At 42.3% G+C, this 24,266-nt stretch overlaps 1 protein-coding gene across 4 annotated transcripts; it reads right to left on the reverse strand.

The window, feature by feature from the left end:
- Nucleotides 1-152: 152 nt before the first annotated feature.
- yeats2 (YEATS domain containing 2) lies at nt 153-23,899 on the reverse strand. 4 transcript variants are annotated; one of them, XM_041948743.1, is made up of 30 exons: nt 23,743-23,899; nt 23,179-23,284; nt 22,961-23,058; nt 22,691-22,783; nt 22,361-22,594; nt 22,122-22,240; nt 20,953-21,114; nt 19,359-19,470; nt 18,699-18,743; nt 18,447-18,615; nt 18,066-18,308; nt 17,051-17,218; nt 15,967-16,058; nt 14,812-14,997; nt 14,443-14,671; nt 13,362-13,520; nt 12,156-12,286; nt 11,050-11,196; nt 9,407-9,592; nt 7,829-8,198; nt 7,571-7,705; nt 6,868-7,005; nt 6,410-6,551; nt 5,995-6,071; nt 5,799-5,878; nt 4,223-4,427; nt 3,385-3,620; nt 3,142-3,216; nt 2,772-2,845; nt 153-1,591 (listed from the first exon to the last, which is right to left on the reverse strand). In XM_041948743.1, the coding sequence occupies exons 2-30, from the start codon at nt 23,276-23,278 to the stop codon at nt 1,483-1,485; spliced, it is 4,314 nt and encodes a 1,437-aa protein (XP_041804677.1). In that variant the 5' UTR covers nt 23,279-23,284; nt 23,743-23,899; the 3' UTR covers nt 153-1,482. The 4 variants fall into 4 exon arrangements, with proteins under 4 accessions (XP_041804677.1, XP_041804675.1, XP_041804678.1 ...); XM_041948741.1 differs by having other exon boundaries at nt 6,868-7,008; XM_041948744.1 differs by lacking the exon at nt 6,868-7,005.
- Nucleotides 23,900-24,266: the final 367 nt, after the last annotated feature.

Here is a 24,266-nt window from a genome sequence, read left to right on the forward strand (position 1 = left end):
GAGCATTAGCATAGAAATGTCTTGGCCCTTCAACTCTCGAGTATAACAGGTGCCCACTTAATTATCCCTAGTTAGTTAAGAGATACTGCAGTCCATAGCCGACAATCTATCCTGACTGCATTCATCTAAAAAAAAAAAGAGAAAAATTCAACCAGACCTTTTCTTTGTTTATTACAAGAATATTGATTATATTTTTTGGTTTGCACTGGAACAATAAAATACAACATTTGGGTGTCTTCTAAACTAATTTGGCTGAACAGGCATCACAACCACTCCGGCCAAACACTCGTCCACATATCAGCATAACGCAAAGCTCCACAAGAGACAGAATTACCAACGTGACTTTAGCTGACGAAACACACACGAGCACTCACCTCCCATCAAATTCTTTACCGTTTTGTTATGACTACATCCACTATCCACACAAATTCATATGCACACACACGCACTCACTCACTCACCACTGTGAGGGCATTACAGTTCACAGATAAAAAAATAAAACTGGATTTGAAAACACCATCTATTTCATATTGGTCATATACACAGTGTACATTACATGATTGATACATTACGGTTGTAAAACAGAACACTTAAAAGCACTTTCAACTGGCTATCAAACCTGGTTCATGAAGAAGAGAAGATAAATATTGAGTGATGCTCTTGAATTCATAATACAAGGAACAGATGTGATGAAGATCTCAACTTAAAAGTAACAAACATGAATCAGCTACCTCTTCTAAGAGCCTTAGAAAACAGCCGTATTGCAAGGGCCATAATTACCTCTGCCAGGTAACACTGAAATACATCAAAGGATGTTCATAATGACGGATCATTGTTGCCATGGCAATGACACTTTTCTGTGTTTGCGTTGCCCAGAGTACCCGCCAGACACCGCTATCAACGCGACGGCGAGAGACTCTAATACCCAGATGTTGATTAGTGTTTCCAGCTTGCTGTAAAGCTGTGGTTCACCTCCGCTGCTGAACTGAATCTTGTTCCAGTTCAGGTGATGTGACAGCAGGCTGAAGCTGTCTGATGTTATCATTTAGCCCTGTAAGTCACCCAGGCTTCATTTCCCTGATGTCTAGCTGGCTGTCTGGCTGCAAACACTTCATCATTAAAATAATCTTGTTATGAGGTAAGCGAGAGCACGACAGCCTCTCAAAATCGAATAACACGAGTCCCACAATGCCGTTTCTCTCAATACGTTAGGACTAAAATGTTACAATATACCCAGAGTATTAGAAACATTTGTTATTCCGCTGCTGCGAGAAGCAAGCTGAGCCCTTCTATGACCAAGTTAATGAATACAGTACATTAGTTATTACTGCGCAACCTGAGGCAACAGGACTACATCCAGGTGTGAATCTTCACACAGCAGAGCTGTCAGCTCACAGAGTCTCTCCATCACAACCAGCAGTTCAGACAGTCCTCACATCTTTGTATGTGTCATTTAGAAGTCAATGCCATTCCTGTTACGCCTCAGTTGTCCTTGGACAGGTAACCCATGTGTGTGTTGGTGAGGAAGTCACAGGTGGGGACGCTACTGACCGCCTGGTGGATGTTCATGGCTGTGATCTCTTTTGGAGCCCTGTGAACCCCAGTGTTACAGAGTTAAAGTTCAGCCTGCTTGGGACATCACTGCTAGGCTTCTGAATATTTATGACTTGATCATGCAATGTTTTGTTGAATATTCAGCTCTGAATAAATGCATTCTGAGGTCTGTTATATCAGTTCAGCTCACTGTCTTACATCATGCAAATGGCACAAAACACACTAAATACTCGCACTAGTATGCAAGGACAGTAGAAACTACTGGTGTTTAACCAAAGCATATAATGACTGGTTCCCAAAAAACAAAAACAAAAAGAAACGTGTAACTCCTTGCTTTCTGCATGGAAATGGTTACTAAAGATGGCAGATGTTTATTCCATGTATTTCTTATTGTCAACAAATACCAGAAAAAGAAAAAAAAAACAAACTATCAATAAGTCTGTCTCTCAATACTTTCAAACTTCCCTACCATGTTCCAACTCAGCCATGTCATTGTTTCTACTGAAGTCTAACAAAACAACAGGAAAGCTCTTGAATATATGCCAGATTTTTTCAAAAAGGCTACAGTTCTTCCAAAAACAACTGGACACTGTAAACAAGAGTGAACAGTAAATTTATTTGGAACTACTTTCGGCTGCGGATGAACACACATTGGGTGCTCTGTCAGGTATCAACAGCAGTAGGACAGTGTATGTAGGACTGACTAAAAATAAACTAGAGTGCCCATATTTATTGTAATGATGATGGTGCCCAGTGCAATGGGATGTGTTTTAATAGTTAGTGGACAATAATGGAGCTCTGTGGCACTGAGGAATGAGATAAATTAAGCTTTGGATACACAAATATAGCTGGTTTTCATGGTATTTTTTGACAATAAGAAAAATGTTAAATATCACTAAACGCATGCTAAAAACAAATAGCCCAGATGCTGAATCTACAGTGTTCTACCAAATGCAGCAAACTAAAGCATTATCCTGTCATTACTCAAACGATTTAAGCTGCTGTAAATTCTGTGGTTCAATAATGTTCTGAAGCAGTTATTATGAAATACCTATTCATTCATTATTGATTTTTCTAGTGGACAAATTGAGAATAATCTGAGTAGTAAACTGTTGGTCTGAATCAGACCTGGATATAACAAATGAAGTGAGAAATGGAGCACTAAGCAGGTTGCATGTGAGAGAGAGAGAGAGAAAAAAAATAAAATTGAGGCTGACCTGTTCTGAGGGGATTTGGCGTAGGCCCCAGCCAGAGCTTCTCTGAGGATGTCACTGGCAAACTGTTCAGTAGCCTGCAGTGTACGCACACACACACACACACACACACACACACACACACACACACACACACACACACACACACACACACACACACACACACACACACACACACACACACACACCATTAGTCACAAAGAAACCCACTCTCTCGTACAGTACAAGGTGAAACACGCAATGTTGTGTACATTCTATACATACTGTATATTCATCATTCTAGTCAAGGGTATGTTGAGGTAATGGTGAGCTACTGTGAATGGCCAACTTTTCTCTTTTTTTTTTTCCTCTCCTGGCCTGTATATTGACTGACCTTCAGGATCATGGCTTCCACTACTGGAGCGAACACATTCTTCTCCACCTCGACCGGCTGGAAGGTGACCCCAATCTGGTAGAGACAGAGGGGTCATCATCATATAAACATGGAGAAAGTGGTGCAGCTTCTTCTGGTTAAAAATTTTGTTTCTAAAAGTGGCATAATACCGGGATGTTATTGGTTGAATTCATCAACACTCCCTGCATTACCACTTCAAAAAACCCCGGAGAGGCTGCTGACCTGCTGAGCTGTTTCGCTGACAAACTGGGCGGACACGCTGGGGCCCAGGAAGAACTTGGGCTCCGCGTCAGCCTCTTGCTCCTCCTCTTTGACCTTTAGTTTCTGGCAGGGAGGAGTCACGGTGACAATATCCACTATTTCATCATCTGCCTCCTCTGGCTCAGTCTTCAGCAGAGCTTGCATCTGCTCCAGCCGGAGCACCAGCTCCTCGCAGCTACTCAGCGTCGTAGGGCACTCTGTGGACACATTCAAATGTACATTTGACACACTGTTTCACAAGCAGCAACTACTGCATCAGCAACTGCATCATTGTTTCACTCAGCAGCTCCACGTGTGGCTTTTTTTTTTATAAGGAAAGGTGAGAGAATGTCAGAGGGATTTGCTTCTGTGAATGATGGGCTCATTTTAGCGGTTAAACAATCTGACAATTATAAATCAAGATATCTGGGAAAGAAGGAGAGATGAAGAGGACACAATCACAGATGATGATTTTGTCTGGCTCAAGCGAGCGTGTGACTCATCAGCTCAGCAGCCTTGTCTCTCACCCTTTAGCGACAAAAGACAGAATTAATGAGAACTATGAATAAAACGACACGGCCGAACAAAAACATTGAGGCTGCACACCGGCCGCCCTCACACACTACTGGACTGCAAATATTACTGGACCAACTGGTAACTGCAGAAGAACTACACCCACACATGCAACACTGAAGGGAAAACATTGATCCACTTTGAGCTGCTGGAAAGAAGAAACGAGCAGACTGTGAAATCGCAAACACAAGCCACAGTAAATAATCCTTGCGTAGGGGATATGTACCAAAAGCAGAGACAAACTCACCGGGCTCGTTGTCGATCTGCGTGAGGATGTCCTCGATGGACTCGTCGTCATTCTTGCGTTGGGGCTCCAGATCAGGTGGCGTGTAGCCCCTCTGCCGGCACCACTGCACCACCTCTCGGGTCTTTGGGGGGGTGAGGGCCTGCAGGCGGGGCGAGCGGTCCAACACATCCTGGACGACCCGCTTTACTGCCACCGCTCGCTGAAGCTACACAGAAACACGCCAAAATCTACTATGTAAAACTGCATTAGGCATCAATCCTCAGCTTGACATAGAATATCATTTTGTGATTGTAAAGACTTGATGTGCATAAATTTGGGCACCGAGTCCAGTATAGGCTACCTTGCAGCCTATCGTTCCCTGTCCTCATACTGTCGAATGATGTACTTTGAGTCGCTTGTCCCCTAAGTAAATTAGTGACCTCCAGATATAAATACCCACATCCGCGCTCATCTGAGAGCCTTTTATATTAGTTAAGAATGAGAATAGACAGCTAGGACATGGGCTGGCCTGTATGAGCTATTGATGAACCCATTCTGAAGAGATGAGAGGAGACAACCAGACAGAGATACACATCTGACCAGAAAGATAGGAAGACATGAGGCAAGCAGAAAGCGTGCTGAGTCAGGGGTCCAGCACCGGGCACCAAGACAGATTACACAGACAACAAAACTGCAAACAATGCAAATTATCACTGACATTACAGACGCCCTCACCCTGCAACCTGAGCAGCAACTGCTAGTAAGTGGCTGCTGTTATTGTGAGATATTAAAGGATAGCTTGTTTTTTTACAACCTGGACCTTATTTCTAGCATTAAATATGCCCATTTACTCACCCAGACAACTTTGGTGGCATTTGGGGATGTTTTGAAGAAATTAGCCCAAGAGGAGAGCGCGTATATCCGTATAATGCGAGTACTCGGGGCATCCATGCCCAGCCTCTATATAACGCATAATCTGCGGCGAAACTCGTTCATATTCCAATATTTTGTTATGATATGCTGGTGCTATTCCCCTCTGAGCCCGTGGTGGCATGTTATCAACATTGTCTAGACAACTACCTCTGACGTGGATGATGTTATTACCGAACGCCGGGCGCTGCGAGCAACCAGCCACAACACGGCTAACTCTGAGGCGGTCGGCTACGAATACGCAATAACAAACCATAGCTGTGCCAAACTACAGCTAAACTAGCCGACCGCCAGAAAATAGGTGACCACAAAAAAGGTCACAATTTCCTAAAGCCCAACATGTTGTCTACAAATGTCTTGTTTTGTTGCCCAGCACCCCAAAACCCAAATATATTCAAAAAATCACCTAATCCCCACAACTGACTTAAAACAATGAATCTATTATGAAAATAGTTGCTGATTGTTATTGTTGCGGCTCTGATTTGCATTATTTCATGAAATATAGTAAGATTTTTTTTAACCATTTTTGGTTTTTTTTTTCCCCCAACAAAATGATTTCCACTGTCTTATCAACAGACTCCACTGAGGCTTTATAATCACTCTACTGCACAGACAAAGTACAGTATTCATCATTATGCACAAACACACACACAAATTAAAAAGTCACCTCTGATGCTCTCCGCTTGCCAATATTCCAGGAATAATACTGTTCGGTTGAAGAGGCACAGAATGGATGGGAGTCTTCAGCTAAACAAACAAGAAAGAATTAAACAACTCGACAAACCCCAGCGCATTAGATTTCGGTGTCATTTAATATATGCAGTTGGTTTAAAGCACACCAAATGGAAGGCAAAATCCCTCACTCTTATCTGGCACGATCAAAGGGAATTTCTTCACCACGGCTGTCAGCAGCTGCATCATCGTCTCTACGTGCTCGGTGCTGAGAAGGGAACCACAAGTGTGAGGTGTATTACCAGAAACGATTCACTGACATGGCTGCTAGGAAGAGAAAGAGTTCCAGGAACCCTCCATTAATATACTGGTAGCTATGTGATAAATGAAGTTAAACTATTCACTGAGGTCAGTTCAACACTTAAATAAAATAAAATAAATGTATGTATGTATTAAAACATTGCTACATTCTGATGACTCGGTGTCTGTCTGCAAAAATCTGATTCCACATTTGCATCTTTTCTTTTAACAGACAATGAATAATCTGTCCTTCTAAGAACCAGTTAACGTGTTGTACATTAAAGCAGCATCGTGACTTGCGCTTACTTGATGAGGTCGTGTGCAGAGTTATCTGCCCCTTGCTCCTGCTTTACTGTGGTGGCTGCAGAGGCAACATGGACAGAAGTGGGGGCAGGAGCGGTCACCGGGGGGGAAGGACCAGCTGTGCCAGCACCTGGCTCTGTCTTCACTGTGGCGGCAAAACATAAAACACGAGAGAAAGATTCATTTCGATAAATCCACTCTGAAATTGAGGTTGAAGTTCTTCTTTGCCTTTTATATTCAACACTGATGCATTTGAGAGTAAAATATTCAATTCAGGTAAAACTAGTTTAAAAGGCTATTTGGTAAAACAAGCCATCAAAGTTTCATTTTGGTATCAGCGCCAAAACTCAGTTTGTTTTGCCACTAGTAAATTATGACAGAATGGAAGAAAATGGAGGTTGCGAATAAAAGAGGGAAAGAGTGAAAGTAGAGTGAGCAGAGTGAAGATGGACCCCTCTCACCTTGTGCCAGAGGCAGGGCAAGGGAGGGGGACGACTGGCTGGCAGGACTTGGGGAGGCTCCAGCTCCAGCTGCTCCAGGGGTGGTAGAGGAGGAGGAGGAGGAGGAGGAAGGAGTACTGGAGACTGGGCCTTTAGACACTACTATACATAGAAGAAAAAAAACACACACACACACATACAAGAGGGATCAATGGCCCATTAGGTAAATAGGCTTAACAGTAAGATGGAAAATGAGAGGGGAGGAAGATGGTTTACTGCACAGAGAGGAGAATCTATAACGTGTTTGAGCATCCATCTAACACATTTCACCCCATGTAGTTTTATGTGTTAACTAAATAAACTCAATTCAAGACAGACAAATGGATAATGTTGCTGTTAGCTACTTTAGTCTGCCTCTTTTAAAATCATCTGAGAGAGAACATCATACTTTATTTCAACATTTGTTCTTCAGAAACTTGTTGGAGAAGATGCGGCAAAACCACAAAGCAATCAAAGTCAATACTGCTTCATGTTTTATTCAAACGCCCTTTGCTACGGCCTTTTTGTCTACTTTCAGGAGTGGTTTATGCTTTTGAGGTCAATTACACCATTTTTCTAGCTGGAAAGTAGACTTAGGTTATAAAAGACTCTTCATATGAACAAGTGATGAGGCTGACTGTTATGTGAGCCGAGTGCATCAGTGGGTTGTCTCAGGCATGCTTACCCTTCCCAACAGGCATGAGTATGGTCTGCAGCCCTCCAGACCCAGTGCCAACCCCCAGCTGCTTCAGCTGGTTGGCAGGGATGGTTAAGACTGTCTGCTGGGAGCTGGAACCTCCAGAGTGGATCTTCAGCATACCTGGAGACGAAGCACAATACATTCCAGACGAAGAGCAATTTGAGGTTGGACCAGTACCAGATTTGTTCAAATTATTAATCTTGTAGACACACACAAACCAGGTGATAACAAGGTGATGCATACCTGAGAGAGCACCCGTCTTCCCTCCTCCTGCTGCCACTCCACTGACTAATGAGGCTGCGGTGACCAATGAAGTGCTGCTGCTTTTCGACACACCGACCACAGTGCCCACCCCTGCACCCTTTGACATGCTGATGACAGGCATATTGGTAATGCCTTTGGCAACTGTTACCACGGCTCCAGTTGAACCCGCAGCACTTTTTGTCAATGTGGCAGAGCTGCCAGCTCCCTTGACCAAGGTGGCCACAGCTGTCTTTGACAGGCTGCCTCCAGCTGCAGCACTGGCACTCTTAGCGGCACTGATTACTGCTGCTTGGTTGGCTGCCACCAGGAGCGAGTGGTGCTGAGAGGCAGACTTCCCAGCATCGCCAGCCTGCAGGGAGCACACAGAAACACAGCTGTTAATCAGCAAATACACAGAAACACTGTCATTTTGCTCTCTTTCAGAGTGTATGTCGGTCAACTAAGCACACCAAAATCAAGGATTCTTGCCAGAGTTTTAACTTACTGATACCATAGCACGCATAGCATGTTTTCATGCAACAACATAGACAAACTACAATGATCTATTTTATGAATTCATTTGAAAACACCCAAATAAATGTGAGTGACAATTTTCATTTCCAAAACATTTTATGGGACAATGCATCTCACCTCTTCTGCAGTCATATGACAGTGATATGACAATTAGCTATGTGACAAATCCATTTAAACATACACATTGGTGTTTAGAAAAAAAAAAGGAGTGCTGGCATATTCAAACTTTAGAGTTAGTGTTAACTGTCTTTTCTTTGCTCTGATAACGTTTGTTTTCCAGTGCCGCTCAACTCCCAGAGCGAGACACGCTGACCAGGTCACTGATTTTATGGAATTCTCAAAGACAAAAGAGCACATTTCTCTCACAGAGAGTCCTCATAATTCAATTAACAGCCTTGAAAGGGCTTTTCCAGTTTTGGAAAAGCAGTGATGTATTTTGTTTTTGCATCAACAGTGTGTTTTTTCTTCTGTCACATACTGTATGCATATTTGTTTTTGCGGGTTGGAGCCTCTAGGAAGCTTTCTTGTGTGTTTCCATTTCTCAAGTTAATGAGGCCGGGCCACTGACTCTAAAGCTGTAATCACCCAAACACAGACCACTGCTTAGCTCTCTTCACACACCATCGAAACTCTCTCACGGGCAAATACAAGACTGACCTAGCTCCTGCACTCATACTTGCTTTCCATCTATTCATACTGCAGTGGCAAATCAGCAGAACTTTTATCACACTGGCACAAAAGCATAAAAGCAATGAAAATTCATCAACTGGAAAGCAGCTAACTCCACCATGAAAATAATCCTCAAGTCACAAAAACACTAAAACCAATATAAAATAAAATTTTCATATTAAACTGTATTTGGTGGAAATGTAACTAGTTAGGCAATCTGGGACACAGCAAACCCAAATAACCAGCTTGTAAACATAACAGTAATACTTCAAATCCATTTTTAATGTAACTGCTGTTTGTTCCTTTTTTACAAGTAATTTCAACCCAGCTGTCAGGTAGCATAAAACAGAAGAACATGAGGGCTGTGAAACTGGCCTGTTGTTGGCCGGCTGCTGCAGTGCTGACAGAGCTGGGGGTGGAGCTAGCGGCAGTGATGACTCCGCCTGTCATCCTCAATGTGGTTGTCCCCGGCTTGGACAAGTGGCCTGCCGCCGCCGCCGTTACTGTCTTAACAGAGCCGTCGGACAGCTTTACCTGCGCACCCTGGGAGCCGCCCACCACCTGTCAGTCACAGAAATTACCAAGATGAATTTAGGATCTGACAGTAAGAGCGAACACTCACTAATAAAACACAGCAGTCTATATTAATATACTTAAACTGGCAAGGAAGCAAGTGAAGTGGCAGAAAATTAATTAGCACAGAAAATCAATACAAAATCCAAAGTGGATTTTCTTTCCAGACTCTGACAAACCCACACAGTTCAATCCAGGCTACCCTAGCAACCTGGAATATTTTACAGTATTTAACTCTCTATAGTGTTTTATTTATGGTATAAATCTAAGGATTAGAAATAATGTTAGACATGCAACAGTGGAAATTGCAGGTCAATATATCCTGCAGCATGTCAAAGATAGAGTTTTAAAGAGCACAGATTATCTCAGAAACATACAGGGAATATTAGCTTGCTTAAAATTGGCATCTGAAATTGGCTTTTTTTGTCTAGGGAAAATTGAGATCAGAGAATTCATCAAGTTTATTCACAGAGGGAAGTAAGAACAGCATTTGAGGAATGAGGTGAATTAGCCATAATTATTGACTCTGATCTCCCCCAAAAGCATAATCACTAGTTCTAATCTGAATCAGAGAAGACCTCCCTATGATCACTACAGGGTACCATCCCAACATTAAAAAAAAACTGCTTTCTATTAACATCTGCCCAAGACAGATTTAAATAAACCCTTCCACAATCAGTTTAACCTATAAACCCCGACATTATATAGAACTGTGGTGTCAAACTGGAAGCATAATGGGGCCACAAACTGTCAAAGCTGAGAGGTCAGCAGCCATGGATTATAATAGAAGTGGTGAGTAGCAGTGACAAAAACCGAGGTTCAAGAAAAAAGACAAATCAATATTTCAGTCATTAGAGTAAACAGGACTGCTGGGGGTGTTCAACAGGAACAAAGGTGCTGACAAACACCAAAGGAGGTCTTCATGTGCATCTCAAAACTGTACTGGTCATTGTCCTGGGAGATCCTTAGTGATTTGAAGCCCAAAGATAAGACAGTTAATATCAGGCAGTTCTTGAAACTGTATCAAAACTGGGCTGTTAGTGCCTGTGAAACAGTAAAGGGACACAAACGTAACAGCAGTAACTACAGCAGCCTCCATTAGCAGAAGACTATTCATATTAAGAGCCATTTCAATTTTTAAAACATCTTTTGAAGGTTAGACTAAATGACTGAACGTATATCACACTAACCTCTGGCGCGATTCTGGTGTTTGACGAAGCATCTGATGTCAGGTGGTAGTGACGATGATGCTACTTGAAGCACTGGTTTTCTACTACTTGCTGTCTAGACATTTTTTTTTGTAATTCTGAGTTGTTGGGGGGGGGGGTTTGTTCATGAGTTACCTTGTGGCTGGATCAAGCAGTCTTACACAGACCAGATGTCCCCCACCCCTGCCGTAGAGGATACAGTAAAGTCCTGCCCTCAGTCTTGATACCTGTACTGACCTGAGCCAAGATGGCCGCCTTCTGTCCAGCTGTCACCCGGATGGCCTGCTGGGTAACAGTTGCTGGAGATGATGCTGCATGACCTGCTGAACTGGAACCTCCCTGCTTTCCTGAACCCTGTGCCGGCTGGCCAACCAGAAACGTGCCCTGGGTGAAAGGGATAAACAAGGTTAGGGAACATATTACTTTGAACTCAGACCATGACAATTCCACTGCCACTGAATTTAATCAGCTTTGTAAACCACACAACATTAACAAATAGTAAACAAACAAGGTGCAGTTCCTTTTTAAACCAGTGTAACCCTAACTGAGATTAATATGTAACCCAAATTATGCTGCACAGGACATTTTCAAAAAGTGTAAGGACGGTTCTAAGCCTGTAAAATACATCTATTAAATCAACTATTTCATCTCTTATGTAGTCTAATATCTTACATAACATTTAAATAGCCTTCTTTGGAATCAATTCATCATCCTATTAGCTCTTCACTGGAGTGTGTGTGTGTGTGTGTGTGGACACTAGCCCTTTAGCTGTTTATGTGTTACGGAGAACACATTATATATAACTCTTAACCTTGAAGATTGATTATTTTGAGGAAGCACAGCCCAGATTCTTACTTCAACTGTCGTGAAAACCCACTGCAGATAACCTCGTTATGTCCTGTTGACTAAATGCAGATGCAGCACTGTTCTAAAGCTGGCTACAGGATCAATGTTGCTAAAATGAATGTGTGTAATTAAGAACACACCAAGCTGAACCTCTCTATGAGAATACAAACATCTGACAGTCACAGAGGGAAGGAAACCCATTCTGCAGACTGAGCATGCAAGTCCTGTCACACTATACAGGAATAAAATCTGAAATTGTTTTTTTTTGGAACTGTGGTGATGAGTATTAAATGGCTTATGTGAAAGCACCTTCAGTTTCCTTCAGACTTCTTCAAACACTGCTCAAAATATGCCAGCAAATAAATACTAATGCTCCCATGAACAAAACATGAGAATCCACAACGACACAAAAGGCATCAAAGAGAATGTTTTTAATACTCGAGTATGCGTGTCTATAAGGTTTGTTTATACTGTAGTGTAAATGCGTTTCTACCCACCTGTGGGGTCTGTTTAAGGATATAAGACGTGTAGGAGAGGTTCGAAGGCAGACTGCTGGAAGAGGAGGAGGAGGAGGAGGACGTCTGAGAGCCCCCAGCGCCTGCCGACGAGCTGCTCTGGGACTGCTGACCTAAATTACAGACAGCCACATAGACATCAGTCTCAAATCTGATAAACAATTCTGTTATTCTTCATCCCAAATGACAGATTGTCTTCTATTTATTATTTTGAGTAATTTAAAAGAAAAAGCACATTTTACTTAGACAAATGATTCTGAAGCAGAGATATACAGAGACCGGTTCACTGCTGTGAAATGTGTATTTTAGATCAAACATAGGATGCTGCTACATCTCTGTATTTGACAGGAAGTGGGCAGTGTGAGGGATTCTAGCTCGCAGTACACATTAAATAAACTGCAGAAAGAAATAGATGACTAGGACTGACTCACTGTCCAGAAGGTACTGTAGCAGGCAAAATCTGTAAGTCATTTCAGAAGTGGGTTCCTTACTTTTCCCCAAACTTTATGATGAGCTGAGAGCAACAACATTTTTAATACAGCTGTCTACAGCTTGAGGCATGGAGGAAAAAGTCATTTGGTCAGGACACTGACCCCAGATACTGAGTCACCTACACACTCATGTATTAGTTTCAGTTAGTCCCAAACCATTCTGAAGGCCACCAATCTGTCCATGTTAGACACACACAAGGAAACAAGTTTACCAAACCTTGCAATATGTGCTATTACATTTCTGCTAAGAAATGATATAATTGAACATTAAATCATTATATAGGCACAAATTGAAGACAATGCTTTTTTAAAAGTCTTGTGTATATGTGTGTGTGTGTATATATATATATATATATTTGAGTTACGGGGTTGTTTGTGGCCTTAATGTTGCTTCGCCAGTGAGTTTTTACCCGTTTGTCTACGGTGTATCTGATAGAGAACATCAGACCCTTGAAGTCTCCAGGAAGTCTAACTTAACTTAGTTATCTGCTGGCTCATGTTATGTGTTTAGCAGCCATAAAAATACTGCGAACAGCCAGAGAAGCTCCATGAGCTTGACAGGAGTGTGTCAAGTATGTGACTGAAACTCTGTATGAAGAAAGGAGCGGGGCATGGCTGAATAATTATTAGCCGACACCAAGTTCTTTTGCCGATGTCTGTATTTAAAAAGATGAATCCAGGATGTAGCATGTCTCACTTGCGCTGGAGGCTCGGAGGATAGCTCCCTGTGGGATGAGAAGCAGCTTGCCCTTCCCTGAGGGGTTCTTGCTGTTGGTGGTCAGGTAGAGCTTGGTGCCTGGAGGCAAATTGGCCAGATTGGCCAGGTTGTTGGCTGGAAGCTGAAGAGTAGCCATCACTAAAGACACGCACAAAAAGAAAACAAAGAACAAAAAAACAAAAACATTTACCCACCACTGAACTTGTACAGCAAATTTTGGAAAAAGAAATTGATCTTAATATACAATATCAATATATTTTTCCTTCGCTAAACCTGAAAATCCTGAACATTTCAGTCCAAGTACAAGCTTATGTACACGACAGACTTTGCCTTTGGGTCATAAAATTGTTTTTCCTAATAATTAGTAACACAATAGTCGGGTTGGGTGATTGGACAAATATATCAGCTAATAGCTGATTGGCTGAGTCCATCACCAGTTGTTTGTTTTTTGGGTGATTTTTGTCATTTTGTTTGGCTAATTAATGGTCCGCCTCAGAGGAATGAGTGCCGCTGCTTAGTTGCAGACTCTCATTCGGTGAGCTAACCCAGTAGCACAAAGAGATCAGCAACAGCAGTGAGAGGGAAAACAGCGTGTAGAGCCACAATATTTCACATTTAACTGAACTGAGGGTTTATTTTGACCCAACCAAATGGAAGAGTGGAAAGACTAACCGCAACGGTTTTGATGAGTCACTTAGTTTCTACTGAGTTTAAAGTTATGATTAGTAATTAGCTAATTACAAAGTAATTAAGCTAGTCTCAGTTTGGTGAAAGATAGAAACTTGAATTCAGATGGTGTACAGTTGCATTTTTCTATTCACACTCTAACAAAAATACAAGCCATCGCCATTTGTTGAGCTGACAGTGGCCGGTTGGAACATTTTAATGATCGCCCAACCCTACGCATTAGTGACTAAAATGTACAACTACGATGTGCATATCCGATTTCATTTGCTATGGAATTCAAATCTGTTATTATAATAACTGTACAATGACTTGTGCTCCTTAGTGTCACATGACCCTCTGCATCATGTGTACTTGTATGTGTGTGAACTCTGACCTCCACTCTTGCCACTTGAACCACCAGCCGCCTTGGCAGCAGCCTGCTGACCAGAGATGCCACCGGCTCCACTGACGATGGCTTTAGCAACTCCCTGAGCCAAAACCTGCTTCCCACCCATCACCTTGGAGACAGAGGGGTTACCCTTGGCAACCAGAATCTGTCCACTGCTGATCGCCACCTGTTTGACTGCAGACTGAAGCGTTGAGCTAACAGGAATGCCTAACATCTAGAAATGAGAGAAGTGCCGAATGCAGTTTTTGAATGACTCGAACTTTCGACAACACATGTAAATGTTTTTTCAACAACATGTAAATAATTGATGTGCTTCTGTGTAGGGGTGTGTTGGTATATGCATGAGAGACTGACCTTGCTAGTTGTGGCCCCTGTGGCCCCTCCTGCCTGTTTCTGGGACGACATGGAGATCATGTGACCTCCCTTCACTGCGACAAACTGGTGCGCTGGTGTAGCAGCAGGTTGCTGCTGGCTGGTTACTGTGGAAACCATCTGCTGCTGCTGTGTTGAAACTTCCCCTGGCTCCTGCTTGATAATAACCTGCACAAGAAGTGAGCGCACATGGAGGGGAATGAAACAGGAAGGGCAGACTTCCACAAACCACAACCGGTTGTAAATATTGCAGCTGTTTTCATTGGTGTAAAGTTTACTCTCTATTTAAAAACACATAATTTAGTGATTAACATGATCTATTTTGACCATAAATTTAAGTTGACCTTATTTCTTTTTTTTCCAACAGGCTCCAGATAGCAGGGTAGTGAGAAGAGTTCTGTTGTTTAAAGCAGATTTTTAATAATCAGCATCATCATTTATTCATCAAGGAGAAGTTCTTATATTACCCATCTATCCCCATCTGCCCTGGTCTTTAGTACTACAGCAGATGCCTACAATCTGAGCCAATGAGAGTACCACTGTGATAAAAGAGAAATTTTAAGAGAATTTGTGTTTCATTCTTCAGTGGCGATGATGGGATGAAGAGCATGTGGGAGTGGAAGGATTTTACAGCAGGGTATTGAAACTGAGTGAAACAGAAACCATGCATTTCTCTTCACTGCAAAGCTCCCCGCACCCACTCCTATCTTCAGAGTGATGTCCCATTTAAATAGCTTGCCAAGGCACTCACATCCGCTGAAGATAGCACCCTGGCCTACTATTAATACCATCCTGCTTTGTTAAAGATACAGATACTACAGGGGTAGACTATATTCACATTGGTGGGAACAGATTAGTAAAAAGAGATGCTTCAGGAGCGCCTTGGTAGCCGAACAGTTACAGCGCATGCTACACAGTCGCATGGTTGCAACTTTTTCTGGTTCTGGCAGCAGGCTACCTTTGTTGCATGTAAGTACCCCTCTCTCTCCCCCCATTTCCTGCCTCTTTATCTGTCACTATCAAAAAACCATCAAAGGCACAAATGCCCCCCAAAAATCATTAAATAAATAAGAGAGATGTTCAGACTCATGTGAGTTTTTGTTAATGGGTGACACCATTAAGATTCGACCGACTCACCTTCACTCCTGAGGACAGGAAGGTGCCAGTGTGAACTTTGGGCGCTGGAGAGCGAGTGCCTTGAGCAGCAGACTGTTTGGCAGAGGGGCTTCCTGTGAAGTGATTTACAGCAAAAAAACACATAAGTCATGGAGGAGATGACTGTACTGGTGATGGCTCACTGCAGATCCTGCCATCCCTTCCACAGACATCAAGGCCATCATGGTGCGAGGTGACAGTTTCACGCCAGGGTTACTCAGCATGGGTGCTGAAGTGTGTACTCACACAGCTGAGAAGCTGTAAAGTTTCGTTCCTTATGTTAAAATTTCTTTTATCCTAGGATAAGTGAATCAGCCACAACGCCCACATCAACCTCATCCAGCTTGATAGAACATCACTTAATAGCACTCCAGCCATGCTGACAGATCTGGTTGAGCTGTGCACTTTTGGAGGAAGTGTGGGAGTGGCTGAGTGGATGAGAGAGTGTGAGCAATCAAGGAGAAAGAGCTTCTAAGTGGAATATGAACTGAAGCTGCTGATGTGAGAAAATAAATACAACAGCCTTGGTGAGGTAAGATGACTCTGCTTCATGACGGGATGACGCACGTATGATGTGCACACTGACAGTGAAACATCATCTTTCCAGATAATTGCACACATGGTTTTGGGGGAACATCACACATAAACACACACACAACTTGATGTGAACATTGGGTCTCATCTTCCTAATCTGGCAATGAAACACAGCAGCTCAGTCACCATGGCAACCTATCATCCAGCAACCATCCTGCTGGCTCACCACACGTCATACTTTATGAGTGCAAAACAGGGACAAAAGAGAGAGACGTAGAAAAAAAAACGAAGGTAGGAAGTACAGAGCTAGGTAACAAAGTACAAGTAGGTAAAAGATGATGAGCAAGAAGTACCAAATAGAGAAAGGGGAAGAGTCTAAAGGGTATTGTTCATCATCTGTTCAGCTATAGAGCACAATCCTCACAGCCATTTTTATATCTATGTGGGCGGCTTAGACACTTCTTCTCGATTTCGCTGCAGGTCGACTTCCGATTTTAAGGAGCACTTTGACATAGAGTAGGAGTGGGTGTACCTGTGGAGGCGGTGGATGAGGAAGCCATGCCGATCACCTGGCCTGGCTTGTCAACAATGATATAAGGGTTGTTGAGCACTGACGAAGAGCTCTGCTTGCTGTGGACAGGGGTGGAGGTGGTGGGTGTACGAGGCAGCGGGGAGTGGCTTGGGGTGGAGATGGGAGAACCTGTGGGGGAGAAAGCGAAGTGCAAGGGATATTAGATGAATAATTCTCCTTAAGGATATTAACAACAAATTAACATGCAAAAAGCTTCATGCAATGAATGCTTTGGGAAACACCCTGTCAAATCAGATTTTGGATGGAAGCTAAACTAAGAGTGAATGAAAAATTTGTACAAATCCATCAAATTCCACAAATATTTTCTATAAGCCAACATTAAAACTAATGTGCTTCCTTTGCTTGGGATTCCCAGACATCATGCACCCGTTTTGCAATATGAATATATAAGAAATGATGATGTGATATATGAAAATGTTAATGTCATCTACTGCTTCCCCTCTTGGTGGCCATAGTGCCACCAGCCTTCCAGTTCTGTCACTCACATCACTGCCTGTCAAGTAGACATTAATTGAATTTGTAGAAATTTGGCCAAAAGTAAACTACTTTATCCATGATGCAGATTTAGAAAAACATCCTTCTACAGAAACCATTCTTACAATTTTTGCAAAGAACAGCAAATGTGTGCCTGGAGGAACTCATGAGAGGTCTTGCTCCCTTCTGAGCAGTACAGCATATTACAAACTATGACTGCATTTGAAATAATTACAGTGAATGATCAAAGTATGCAAAAATCAAGCAAAATCTCATTTTACCTACATACCATAAACATAACATAAAATCTGAATTTTCTATTTTTTAAGTAGGCTGTTTAACAAAATTAGCAAATGAAAAGGATGTTAAAATTATGATATTTGAGAAACAAAATCCAATTTCACAAAATTATTATTTATGAAAAAAACAGCGTGTAGAAATGAAAATCACTGCGAAATGGCCACCGGGTGGAGACATTTACCTGAAACTATTTTACAACTCATGGTAATTGGCTGGAATGATTTCCCAGGAGACTCAGCGGGGCTGGGTGGATGTCCCTGCGGGACAATCTTACAGCTTGCTGTGATGGGCTGGAAGGCCGAGTTACCATGGGAACCCAGAGTGATCCTGTCACCGACTTTGGGTCGGGTTGGGGTGCGTTCACCAGCAGTGAGGCTGGAGCTATGGCCACCTGCAGACCTCCCCGTCTCTGCTTTTATGAAGCCTAGAGGGAAACAGAAGAGTGTTTTTCACTTATGAGTTACAGATGAAAAAAAAAATGTATCTAGTTCAAGGCTTTGAATTAAAGACACTCACATTTTTGTGATCTTGTGTGAAAGGATAAATGTTTCTGTGTGTGTACCTTTGTCTACATTGGGATCATGAGAGATGGGAGAACTGGAGCGTCCATAACTTTGGGTCAGGGAGGCAGCTATCATGGGGCTGGCAGCTCTGTGAGTCACCTTGGAGGAAGAGGGCTGAGGGATGTAGTCCTCCCCAAGAGAGTTCCTATGGAGCTCCACATCAACCACCTGGAACAAAAATAGCTCATCGTCAGAGTAAAGCTCTGAGAAAAACGTCACTGCAGGAAACAGAGTGAGCATTTATAACTTACAGTTTCTGCCCCAAGTGTCTGCAGCCCAGTGTATGTTCTGTCCAGCTGTAGGAACAGAAAAGACAGGTAAAAAAAAAAAGGCTTTTATGGAGTTTAGGTTATAAAGGAGCGATATAATTGAGTTTTAGTCATTATTAATAGTTGTGAAAGTCCCATAAACTGTAGATGCTGGCTCAGAATGATGACTAAAATAACTTTAAATTCCCCTCAGGTTTTTTGGTCTAGTTGTAACACACAGTTTGCCTACAGCAATGTAGCTGCTAACTATGCCAAAAGGCCCTACGCTGGATATGTTCTTTTGCTTTAATGTTACAATTTTATTTTCTTGTCTGGTGCTTACATTTTTCTCACACAATCTCGATCTTGATCTTATTAGGTTCTGTCTTTTCTGAATCCTATATTGTTTAAATTAATTTTAATGTGTCCACAACAGTTAAGTAGGTCAAAGCAGGCAACTTTAAAGACCAAAACATGATTATTAATATCTAATTTACAATTTACCAGTGCTAATAGCGAGGCCATCACAAACACAAAGGACATCATAAACTCATCAGGACGTCTATAAGAGGCCCAGTTAAAACTGTGTGTGGAAAATTACTGTGTCTAAGTCTGAAAAGGAAAACAAGCTGAGTGATGATGTGGTCTAGGATCTGGTCTAACCTTTAGTTGGTGGATGATGTCAATACGCTTGTTGCGAGGGTCTTTGAAGTGGATCTGGATCCTCACAGGAAACTCACCCCAACCACGACGTGTTAAATGAAAGGGAGGCTCACTGAGAACAGACACATTCAGAAAACCTTATGTAACGTCATCAAAGTACAAATCTGGAGGAAAAAAAACCTTCCACCCTGGTTTCTGACTCTGGCTGAGTAAATAATCTCTTAAAATCAATGACTTGAAGGGCTCTATTCCTCTCCCTCTTTGAAGCTTGAGGTTTTCATCCTCACATAACAGGAACTGATCTCACTGCCTGCACTGACAAGGGCATGGGCATCCACATTATGTTGAGTATATGCAAGTAAACCCCATGGCAGACGCATTTGTGTTTTTCCTGCCTCTCATTCATCCCTTCATCAACATTCAGGCTGTGTCGAGACTCAGCAGAGAGCACTGGGTCTGTGTGGGGTTCACTGGGAAGGAAGACTTGAGTCAGTCAGTGGGGGCTTATGAGAGGCTGCTCCAGCAACGTGAGCGCCTTGTCAGCTGAAACAGCCAGGAGGCTACAGCTCAGGATAAGACTGCTGACTGATGAAAGAGATGATTTATTCAGAAGCCACAGGCTTATCCTTTTCGAGGATAAAATCTAAAATGAGACATCTTAATTACAGAATTCCAATCCAAAAGTTCTTCTAAGTGATTCGTAAAGGGACTGTGCAACATGAATCTACACACCTCAGTGTCTTAGGCTGAGGCAAACACTCAAACACATGTTTTTCTGAGTGAGCACACTGTGTGTAGGATTTAGGTGTGCCCACTATTAATCATGTTAATGGTTACTTCTAGTCTGACTCACATGTGCTAAATGATGTCACAGACTCCACCTAATGATGTGTGTATACAATCTGGATGATGAGTAAAACTTTTCTTAGTTTGAATAAATACTAGCCACAGGCTGGATTTAGCTGGACTGCGTATCATTCAAAGACAGAGTTTTTTTTTGGTTTTTGTTTTACTTTGAGCTACGATTTATGAGGACTAAGCTGGATGAGCTGCATATTCAAATATCCACAAGGGGGCAATGTTTATTAAAGGATTTTCCCTCCCTTTGCTGCTGAGGGCGTGTGACACAATGTGAATATCAGCTGTTCAGCTCATCAACTGTTTTTACACTCAAAGGCTGATCTACAAGTTGTCCTGAATTAAATGTCACCCGATGATGAAGCCTTTCTTTTACACTTCCAGGTGCTATCATCCAGAATTCTTTCCTTACCTTCTTCAGTTTGGCAAGTAGAGCATGGAAAGAGGTGGGGCAAAGTACTGACCTAGAATAATAATTTAAGGTTAGAAGTAAACATTGTGTCTATGGGCAACAAAACACTGTGAGGGCAAATTTTCCGGAACAAGTTTGTCCCCGTCTCTGACTTCTATTGTTGCCTGAGGTAACCACATAAAACAGCACCTAAGTGCTAATTTTTAGAACATGAGAGGAGCCCTGCCTGTATCAGAAAATGTGTGCACGACTGAGGAGTGCTTACACACACTTTGTCTGTCTCAAATATGTAGAAAAACATATTCAAAAATGTGTAGCACAAACCTGACTTCCACAAGGTCATTGGGTTTGTAGCTTGGATGCAAGAAGAACCAGACTTTCTTCACAAAGTGGTCGATACTGGGCTCCCTCCTGGAGCCCCTGACATACACCATCCACTTATGGGTCGACTGGTCATTTTCTTCCCGCTTGTCTGGGGGAATGTACCTGAAGGTGAGGGATAAAGAGGAAAAACAACCAGAGGGAATAAAGAATTAGCACCAGTAAATGGAAGGGATTATATACAGTAATTAGGTGGCGTAAGACCAACACGAATAAAACTTCAAGAGAAATAAGCCACTTCACACTTCAATACAGCTTTACTATAAATCTGCCAGACAACGAAATACATTAAATGATACATTAGCTACAGTCTAGGTCAATTTCAACTCATCTAATCCCATTTATCTTCTATTAACCGTCTATGACTGCTGTGTCAGGTTTAAGCCTTCTTATGTACAGTATAACTATGTACTGCTCATAAGAAATGACCGTCCCACTGTACCCTAAAGACATTTAGTGTGCATGAGATACACGAGCCTTGTAAAGGCAGCTTCCTAGAATTAATGTGTGCTTAGTATTATACTGAATCAGACAGTCTCAAGGGACTGTCAGTTATATGGATCAACTCGGGCTCAGGGCAAAGTAAATTAAGTAAAAAGGCAATTTCAAACTGCATCAAGACTTTGCTCGTAGTAAAACCAAATATGGCTCAGGTCTTCAGTGCACAGTCAACTTCAGCCAAAAAGTCTACCACTATTAAGTTGTCACAATTGGTTGTGATGTTTACATGAATACAAAAACACCTCTAGAGTAACTACATGCCCAAAAGCTTAAGTCAATGTATGGCTTATAACTCATTCATAGGCTTACTGTCAGATCTTTCAAATCTTTTCTGAAGAGCTAAGACAAAACACCTGACTACTAAAAAGATGTTAGTATCCATGACTAACAACACCTCATTATTTTTAACAGCTCATTGTTGTTAAAAAAGGTACATATGTGATATGGACAGATTTTGCCAGAGAGACTGATGAAAATACAAACTTTGATGTAATGATTTCAAGTTCTCAAACAATCTGACTTGGAATATTTGTGATCTAAAACTTTTTTCAATCATAAAGGTCAGAAAGACAGCTGAACGAGTAAAGCTTTTGCTTAGTCTGGTTACATACTTGGACACATTTCCAACTACGATTGTCTTCTTTGCATAGAGCCTAGAGGCCTCGTTTCCAGTAGTGTGGTACGTCACCCTCTGCTCTGCTCCAATGGACAATGGGACACCAAATGTATCCTATGACAAATAATTGAGAACATAATGGAAAGATAAAAAAAAATGCAAGATCAATGCTGATACCCATTTTGTATTCACCAAATAATCAACAACCCTGTCATCTTCATCAGTTGAACTCACCTTGCCTGTATTGCGTCCAGGTCTGCGCTCCTGCCTGCTGCCGTCCTCTCTCCATGCTCCCTCTCCATCCCTCTCGGCTCCCTCTCCTTGCTGCGAGAGGGACTCGGACTCTGAGTGGGCCAGAGAAGGAGTCTCAGAGCCCTGGTTGAGCGGGGAAGAGGAACGGGATGGGGACTCCAGAAACTTGCGGATGGCTGGATGGTTCAGCACGGCAGGGTCACTCTTAGAAGCATGCTAGGACACAGAGGAAATGGTGGTTGCTGCTACTGTACTCTCCGACTGCCTTCGAGCTGCTGACAGCTGTCTGACCATCAATATGTGGGAATTTACCTCTGGCAGCTTCGTGATTCCAGCATTGGCATAGTAATTGGCCACTATGCATGCCCTTAGCTTGTCCATCATCCTCCTGGCTTCATTGAGTCGCTGAAAAATAATGGAAAAACAATGAACTGGAATGCTCTACTTTATACTGCAAACGTACCACATAATTCTAGAAGTTAGTTTCTGTACCAACACAATTTTTTTTGCAATAATGACACAAAACAAGTGAAATATGGTTTACTGAAAAGAAAAAAACTATTTCCAGCATCATCCAGATACCTGACTTATCACATCTATCTCATGCTCTTTGTTCTTCATCTCCAAAGAAAACTGCTCGCTGATGATGGTTTCAATCTTCTGTACTGCTGCTTCTCGGGCTGAAAAAGCAGGAAGAACTTATATTAAAAGAGTCGGGATCACTCGACCACAATTACTTGTTAGTTGCCACAACATGTAAAGCAGGTGTACTGTCTAAAGTGTTCAGAGCATGGACTTACCATTATGTTCAACAGCTTTGTTTCTCTTACTATTTTGGACCAGCGAAATGTCCTCATAATCGGGATCATTCCCTTCTATTTTCCTTTTAACTCCCGACATGACTGCCTGAAAAGAGGAAAATATTAGAGAAAATGTATATCAAAACAGCTAACGTTAGCTAGCCACGTCCATGCTCCTATGGCCAGTTGAAATGGTACTTAGCATCGAATTAGCCGGCTAACAGAGGCAGCCAGTTACAGCTCATGCACACGGCTAACTTTAGCACTGACTAGCTAGCTAGTTATGCTAATGTGTGTTGGTAGACTGTCTACATCTAACGTTAAAACTGTTAACCCATTATTTGAGGAAACCATAGCCTTCAATTAAGGTAATTTAAACAAAACTATCTGACGCTACGCCACCGGACGGTGCCTCGCAACCTCCGTGTTAGAGAAATCCGTGCCTCCCTTCCGTGCAGCTACTAGCGCTGTAACGTTAGCAACTGCTATCCTTGTTTGCTAATTTAGCTAACGTTAGCACACATTTGTAGACACCGGTTCAATCTGTTTGAAATGCAAACTTACTGGAGTGCCCTGTGCTGCGGAGCAACGTTTCTTTGTGAGGCGTGTGTTTTAATTCAGTGAGAGCATATCCTTTGCGTTATGCTATATTTATTATACACACTTGTGTTTAGTAAATTGCTAAATCTCGAGGTGGACAAGGAAGCTAAATAGTGGATAGTTAGCCTTGCACTTCAGCAAAACAGCCACCAGGGACCACTATTCTACAAAATAGTTGATGCTGCTCAGGAGCGCTCTGTGAGTATTTGGCATTATCATCTTTCTGCAGTTTTGTTTACTGGGTATAGGACGTGTGATTAGATCCACAGACCCATCTCATGGCAGAATTCTGACTACAGTCTTGCAGTTATATTTTTTTGGGGAGCACATATGCAATGTGACTGCTTTTAAGCCAGACTCGTAGCTATGGCTAGAGACCTAGATTAACCTTACACGTTTACGCATGAGAGCACTGTCAGGTAGCATGACGTGAACTAGAGAGCCGACATGTGACAAGAAGAAGTTTCCGATGCCATCATGTCTCCCTC

The sequence above is a fragment of the Chelmon rostratus genome, chromosome 12 (genome assembly GCF_017976325.1).
Source record: "Chelmon rostratus isolate fCheRos1 chromosome 12, fCheRos1.pri, whole genome shotgun sequence".
In the NCBI taxonomy this organism is placed as follows: Eukaryota; Metazoa; Chordata; class Actinopteri; order Chaetodontiformes; family Chaetodontidae; genus Chelmon; species Chelmon rostratus.

Bases quoted from the DNA above. Each gene is read 5' to 3' on its own strand.
- yeats2 (XM_041948741.1), bottom strand. From the start codon at position 23,278: ATGTCGGGAGTTAAAAGGAAAATAGAAGGGAATGATCCCGATTATGAG. The intron at 9,593-11,049 runs GTCAGTACAGGT...TGTGACTGACAG, and splicing joins AGGCGGCCATCTTGGCTCAG to GTGGTGGGCGGCTCCCAGGG. The intron at 5,879-5,994 runs GTGAGGGATTTT...TTGTTTGTTTAG, and splicing joins TTTGATCGTGCCAGATAAGA to CTGAAGACTCCCATCCATTC.